The sequence below is a fragment of the Aulonocara sp. 'chitande type north' Nkhata Bay genome, linkage group LG5, assembly GCF_057382095.1.
Source record: "Aulonocara sp. 'chitande type north' Nkhata Bay isolate Kocher_YH1m ecotype deep benthic linkage group LG5, A_spYH_male_GT1.1, whole genome shotgun sequence".
Classification (NCBI taxonomy): Eukaryota; Metazoa; Chordata; class Actinopteri; order Cichliformes; family Cichlidae; genus Aulonocara; species Aulonocara sp. 'chitande type north' Nkhata Bay.
Genome location: NC_141348.1, coordinates 10,529,050 through 10,536,340, shown reverse-complemented (window position 1 = coordinate 10,536,340; position 7,291 = coordinate 10,529,050). Strand labels below are relative to the sequence as shown.

General features: G+C 42.8%; 1 protein-coding gene across 1 annotated transcript; it reads right to left on the bottom strand.

The window, feature by feature from the left end:
- Positions 1-5,039: 5,039 nt before the first annotated feature.
- On the bottom strand, positions 5,040-7,001 carry LOC147329868 (uncharacterized). Its single transcript, XM_086291253.1, has 4 exons — positions 6,499-7,001; positions 6,106-6,357; positions 5,448-5,537; positions 5,040-5,313 (listed from the first exon to the last, which is right to left on the bottom strand). Exons 1-4 carry the CDS (start codon positions 6,626-6,628, stop codon positions 5,054-5,056), a joined length of 732 nt encoding a protein of 243 aa, XP_086147379.1. The 5' UTR covers positions 6,629-7,001; the 3' UTR covers positions 5,040-5,053.
- Between the last annotated feature and the right edge of the window lie 290 nt (positions 7,002-7,291).

The following is a 7,291-nucleotide window of genomic DNA, read 5'->3' as shown; positions in this document are numbered from 1 at the left end:
GACCAGCGACGGTGGTATTCTGGCCAACTCCACCTTTGGTCAGGCTCTTCGGGCTGGGACTCTCCATCTGCCTCCTGACCAGCCTCTACCTGGTGGAGAACACCGTGGAGCCCAGCCCCATGTCTTTGTGGCTGATGAAGCGTTCCCGCTGCGGCGTGAGCTCATGAGACCTTTCCCTGGACGCCTCCTCCCTTTAGAGAAGAGGATCTTTAACTATCGCCTTTCCAGGGCCAGGATGATAGTGGAGAGTGCCTTCGGTATCCTCTCCTCACAGTGGAGGTTGTATCGGCGTGCCATGGAGCTCCGTCCTGAAATTGCGGAGAAGTGTGTGAAGGCAACGTGTGTTCTCCACAATTTTCTGCGCTGTGTGGACGAGAGAGGGGCACCTGCTGTGAGGGGTGTGGCACCTGCTGTGGTGGAGCCGTTGCAAGGCCTGGATCGTGTAGCAGCAAACAACTCCTCCAGAGAGGCTGTCCTGGTGAGGGAGAAGTTCATGGCCCACTTCTCGGCAGAGGGAGCTGTGTCTTGGCAACCAAAGGAGTAGCCTGTTTGAAGTCTGAGTGACTTCCCCACAACGGCTCTTTTAAGAGCCACCCACAAACCTCTAAAGAGTGTTCCTGTCTTTTTAAAATTTTCTTAATAAATGGATCTCTACTCCAAAATAACCTAACCTCTCTTTATTCTCTTAAGTAACTTGTCTTCACTATGTTCCTATAACCAGTGTGATGCAAAAGTTTGAGCAACCTTATTAATAGTCATTATTTTCCTGTATGAATCGGTTACAGTAAAAAATGTCAATTACATATATCATATAGGAGACACACACATTGATATACACTACATATTTATGTTATTTCTCTTTTTATGTGTTGCCAATATATGCACCTGCTTTATTTAGTGTAAAGTTATTGCACACTTTCTGTAAATCCAGTGAACTGCATTTCACTTCTCAAATATCACTGTGTGTGTCTCCTATATGATGTATTTAACTGACAATTTAAATTGTGACAAATAACGATTTGTACAGGACAATGATGGCTATTAACAAGGTTGCCCAAACTTTTGCATCCCACTGTATCAGTATATTTTGTCATTAGTATAATATGAAATAAATTCTACTTGTGTCAAGTCGGGTGCCAATATTTGCTGTGTAGTAGAACAGAGACATTTGTCATTATAAATGTTTATTTGATAAAATATATAAATTCAGTAATAAAAAGATTCAACATAAATATATGAAATTTAACTATTTACAGAGAGAAAGGAATAAAAAGGACCCAGCTTGGAGTGGAAGAGCCTCAGGGGAGAAGGAGGAGGAAAATAAGAGCATTGAGTGGTGTCCCAGAAACGATGTGGGCTTCATAGATAATTGGCAAACCTTCTGGAGGAAACCTGGTCTTGTTAGGAGAGATGGCATCCATCCCACTTTGGATGGAGCAGCTCTCATTTCTAGAAATATGGACAAATTTATTAAACCCCCCAAAATATGACTATCCAGAGTTGGGACCAGGAAGCAGAGTTGCAGTCTTAAACGCCTCTCTGCAGCTTCTCTCCTCCTGCTACCCCCCCAAAAACCCATCTCCATAGAGACTGTGTCAGCTTCCAAAAAGACAAAAAACAAACTAAAAACCAGCAACAAACAACTTAAACATAAACAATCACAAAGAAAGAACAATACAGTATCCACATCTGAACCAAAGAGTAAAACAGTGAAATGTGGATTATTAAATATTAGGTCTCTCTCCTCCAAGTCTCTGTTAGTACATGACTTAATAATTGATCAACAAATTGATTTACTCTGCCTTACAGAAACCTGGTTGCAGCAGGATGATTATGTTAGTTTAAATGAATCAACACCCCCGAGCCATTCTAACTACCAGAAATCTCGAAGCACAGGCCGAGGGGGCGGTGTGGCAGCAATTTTTCACACCAGCCTATTAATTAATGAAAGACCAAGACAGACTTTTAATTCATTTGAAAGCCTGATGCTTAACATTGTCCACCCCAGCTGTGAAACTCAGAAACCAGTCTTACTTGTTATCATCTATCGTCCACCTGGGCCTTACACAGAGTTTCTGTCTGATTTCTCAGACTTTATATCTAATTTAGTTCTGAGCTTAGATAAAATAATTATTGTGGGTGATTTTAACATCCATGTAGATGCTAAAAATGACAGCCTCAACATGGCATTTAATCTGTTATTAGACTCAATTGGTTTCTCTCAAAATGTAAAAGAACCCACCCACCACTTTAATCACACTCTAGATCTTGTTTTAACATATGGCATAGAAACGGAACATTTAACAGTGTTTCCTGAAAACCCTCTCCTGTCTGATCATTTCCTGATAACATTTACTTTTACAATAATTGATTACACAGCGGTGAAGAGTAGACTTTATCAAAGTAGATGTCTTTCTGAAAGCACTGTAACTAAGTTTAAGAATATAATCCACCCACTGTTATCATCTTCAATGCCCTGTACCAACACAGAGCAGAGTAGCTATCTGAACGCTACCCCAACAGAGGTCGATTATCTTGTTAATAATTTCACCTCCTCACTACGTACGACTCTGGATACTGTAGCTCCTGTGAAAACTAAGGTCTCTAATCAGAAGTACCTGACTCCGTGGTATAATTCTGAAACACGTACCCTAAAGCAGATGACTCGTAATCTGGAGAGGAAATGGCGTGTCACAAATCTAGAGGATCATCATTTAGCCTGGAGAAATAGTTTGCTGCTTTATAAGAAAGCCCTCCGCAAAGCCAGAACATCTTACTATTCATCACTGATTGAAGAAAATAAGAACAACCCTAGGTTTCTCTTCAGCACTGTAGCCAGGCTGACAAAAAGTCAGAGCTCTTTTGAGCCAACCATCCCTTTAACGTTAACTAGTAATGACTTCATGAACTTCTTCACAAATAAAATTTTTATCATTAGAGAAAAAATTACCAATAATCATCCCACAGATGTAATATTATCTACAGCTACTCTTAGTACCATTGATATTAAGTTAGACTCTTTTTCTCCAATTGATCTTTCTGAGTTAACTTCAATAATTACTTCCTCCAAACCATCAACGTGTCTTTTAGACCCCATTCCTACAAAACTGCTCAAAGAAGTCCTGCCATTAATTAATTCTTCGATCTTAAATATGATCAACCTATCTCTAATAATCGGCTATGTACCACAGGCCTTCAAGCTGGCTGTAGTTAAACCTTTACTCAAAAAGCCATCTCTAGACCCAGCAGTCTTAGCTAATTATAGGCCAATCTCCAACCTTCCTTTCATATCAAAAATCCTTGAAAGAGTAGTTGTCAAACAGCTAACAGATCATCTGCAGAGGAATGGTTTATTTGAAGAGTTTCAGTCAGGTTTCAGAGCTCAGCACAGCACAGAAACAGCTTTAGTGAAGGTTACAAATGATCTTCTTATGGCCTCTGACAGTGGACTCATCTCTGTGCTTGTCCTGCTAGACCTCAGTGCAGCGTTCGATACTGTTGATCATAATATCCTATTAGAGCGATTAGAACATGCTGTAGGTATTACAGGTACTGCACTGCAGTGGTTTGTATCATATCTATCTAATAGACTCCAATTCGTGCATGTAAATGGAGAGTCCTCTTCACACACTGAGGTTAATTATGGAGTTCCACAGGGTTCAGTGCTAGGACCAATTCTGTTTACATTATACATGCTTCCCTTAGGCAGCATCATTAGAAGACATAGCATACATTTTCACTGCTATGCAGATGACACCCAGCTCTATCTGTCCATGAAGCCAGATAACACACACCAATTAGTTAAACTGCAGGAATGTCTTAAAGACATAAAGACTTGGATGGCCGCTAACTTTCTGCTTCTTAATTCAGATAAAACTGAGGTTATTGTACTTGGCCCTGAAAATCTTAGAAATATGGTATCTAATCAGATTCTTACTCTGGATGGCATTACCTTGGCCTCCAGTAACGCTGTGAGGAACCTTGGAGTCATTTTTGACCAGGACATGTCCTTCAACGCACATATTAAACAAATATGTAAGACTGCTTTCTTCCATTTGCGCAACATCTCTAAAATTAGAAATATCCTGTCTCAGAGTGACGCTGAAAAACTAGTTCATGCATTTATTACTTCCAGGCTGGACTACTGTAATTCATTATTATCAGGATGTCCAAAAAACTCACTGAAAAGCCTTCAGCTAATCCAAAATGCTGCAGCAAGAGTCCTGACAGGGACTAGAAAGAGAGAGCATATTTCTCCTGTTTTGGCTTCCCTTCATTGGCTTCCTGTTAAATCCAGAATTGAATTCAAAATCCTGCTCCTCACATACAAGGTCTTAAATAATCAGGCCCCATCTTATCTTAATGACCTTGTAGTACCATATCACCCTATTAGAGCACTTCGCTCTCGCTCTGCAGGCCTACTTGTTGTTCCTAGAGTATTTAAAAGTAGAATGGGAGGGAGAGCCTTCAGTTTTCAGGCCCCTCTTCTGTGGAACCAGCTTCCAGTTTGGATTCGGGAGACAGACACTATCTCTACTTTTAAGATTAGGCTTAAAACTTTCCTTTTTTCTAAAGCATATAGTTAGGGCTGGACCAGGTGACCCTGAATCCTCCCTTTGTTATGCTGCAATAGATGTAGGCTGCCGGGGGATTCCCATGATGCATTGAGTTTTTCCTTTCCAGTCACCTTTCTCACTCACTATGTATTAATAGACCTCTCTGTATTGAATCATATCTGTTATTAACCTCTGTCTCTCTTCCACAGCATGTCTTTATCCTGTCTTCCTTCTCTCACCCCAACCGGTCGCAGCAGATGGCCCCCCCTCCCTGAGCCTGGTTCTGCCGGAGGTTTCTTCCTGTTAAAAGGGAGTTTTTCCTTCCCACTGTCGCCAAAGTGCTTGCTCATAGGGGGTCATATGATTGTTGGGTTTTTCTCTGTATCTATGAAGCGCCTTGAGGCGACTTTTGTTGTGATTTGGCGCTATATAAATAAAATTGAATTGAATTGAATTGAATTGTTTCTGCCCTGCAGAGCTGCTGCCTCATCAGAAAACTACTGATCATTAGGGTCCAATGTTTCCAAATTTAGCACAGCTGTGCTGTTGTCAAAAACTAATTTATGAATTTGGAATTTCACGAATTCTCGTGTCTGAGGCGGCATGCTCTCCAGAGCAGGAACAAGGCCGAGGAGGAAATGCTCTGTTGCAGACGGGCGTGGCTTCTTTAGGGACTCCAGGATAGCCAGCTCCACCGCCGATGGACCATCCTGGGACCCTTCCCTCGACCGCCTTCGAGCTCTCCTCCTCTGTGGGCCTGTAAAAAACAGAACAAAACACCACAAAGAAATGAGAAGGCTGCTACTAGATTGTCATTTTCAAAATTGAAAAAAACCAGGATATGAACAGATTGGTTGTAGATATTTAGTAAAGGTGATCACAAGGGAATACCTGTGGGTGCAGCAGCAGGAGCTGAGGGACCAGGGACTGGGGAGTCAGGAGAAGCAACAGGGGAGGACTCTGCTGCATGATAACTTGACTCTATCAAGACAAAAATAAATGTTAACAGGTTGAAGACAATAGTCATAGAGAATATTATATTATTATATACTTATTATTATATACAGTGGTCTCCCATTTATTGCAGCACATGAACAGTAGTCACAGTTCTCACAAGTTGATTCTCAAAGTGCAAACCTTTGTCGATTTTAAAACGTAAAAGTATTATGCCGCGCTTTTTCTCCGTCTGCGGCGCCACTTTTGTGCGCCTTTTTTGCTCCCGGTGCAGGTGTCTATTTCCGAATGAGGGTCATAGTTATGAGTGTTTTTGTGCTGTTTTTTTCTATTTGAAGTGATGGTTATCAAAACCAAACATGATAAGTTTGGCAAGCGCAGGAGACACGACACGGAGGAGATTTGTCATTTGGGCTGCAGAATGCAATGCGCATTGTTGAAAGCTGTACGGTGCAATAAAAAAAATCAGCGAAAAGGCGAGGCAGTGACGGATGAACAGCGGGACTACTTTATACTGTTTATTAATAAACAAAATATATTCCTGTATGACAACACGCATAAATTAACTGCCTACATTAATTAATTGTAAACATACCTTCTGACTGACACTCCCCTGCTGCCTCTTCGGGCTGTCCCTGGTCCTCGGGGGAGAAGTTCTCCACGGTCCGCACCATATTACCGCTGGTCTCCCGCGGGGTGAGGAAGGGGTCCAGAAACCCCATGACCGCGAAGAACTTCCATCTCCTCCCCGATCCTGCTGCAGACCCACTCCTCTTCTCCTTCTCTGACCTCTTCTCCTTATTATAGGTGTCCCTGAGGCTCTTCCACTTTCTCCTGCAGATGTCCTCTGAATAAATGCATTATCTGGTTAGCAGAAAGGTATTTGTACAACAGTGGGAAAATCGCGGGACAGTAGGCGCGCTTGCTAGCTTTTGCACGGCTTCATCGGGTCAGTCTGAAAATTAAAAAGAAGAAGGAATGAACTTACCAGGTTGCCCGATCTCCTCACTTATGTGTCTCCAAGCTAGGTCCTTTTTATTCCTGTCTCGGTAGAAATAGGAGCTGGCATCGTATAGCTCGGGGTGGTTAGCCACGGCGCTGATCAGCTTTTCCTCCATACTGAATGAAGAATGAAGGGCTTTGGCTGGATCTGCCCCTTTGACCTAGGTCAGAGCCACGTCACCAGGCTCCTGATTGGTTGTCGCGGCGCGATTTGACGCTGGAGTTCAGATTTTTCCAACTCGAGCGGTAGACGCGAAACGCGCGTATGCACAAAATGCAACACAAAAACTCACGCGCGTGGTTTTATTCGCGCGTCAAACGCGCCAGACGCGCTACACTGACGCGCGTTTCACGCGTTTTGGCGTTTTCGCGACGCAAATCTGCTTCCGAATTTTCGCGGGACCCGCAATCGCGCGTCATCGCGCCTTTCCATTGACTTTACATGTAAACCTGACGCTCTATTCGCGTCCATCGCGTTCGGTGTGAACACACCGTTAGTCTGCCTGCCCATAGATCCCGCTTATCAGTTCTTGCACACTCTTTACGATCAGCTGATTTCAGTTTGTGTGTCTGAGGAGAAAAATAGTGGAGCAGTCTCCAGCGTGGATATGGACATTAATTTTATTGTTATTACACAAAAGGATGAGAGCGTGATGCTAAACTGGAGACTGCTCCAGGACAGAAATAGCTCCATCATACTGTTAACCAACTTCAGCTCTTAGCAAGCACCTGCACAACATGCTAATGCGGATTGTAATCCATAGGCAGCAGCAACAGAA

Bases quoted from the DNA above. Each gene is read 5' to 3' on its own strand.
- LOC147329868 (XM_086291253.1), bottom strand. From the start codon at position 6,628: ATGGAGGAAAAGCTGATCAGCGCCGTGGCTAACCACCCCGAGCTATAC. The intron at 6,358-6,498 runs GTAAGTTCATTC...GCATTTATTCAG, and splicing joins TGAGGAGATCGGGCAACCTG to AGGACATCTGCAGGAGAAAG. The intron at 5,538-6,105 runs GTATGTTTACAA...TTGTCTTGATAG, and splicing joins AGGGGAGTGTCAGTCAGAAG to AGTCAAGTTATCATGCAGCA.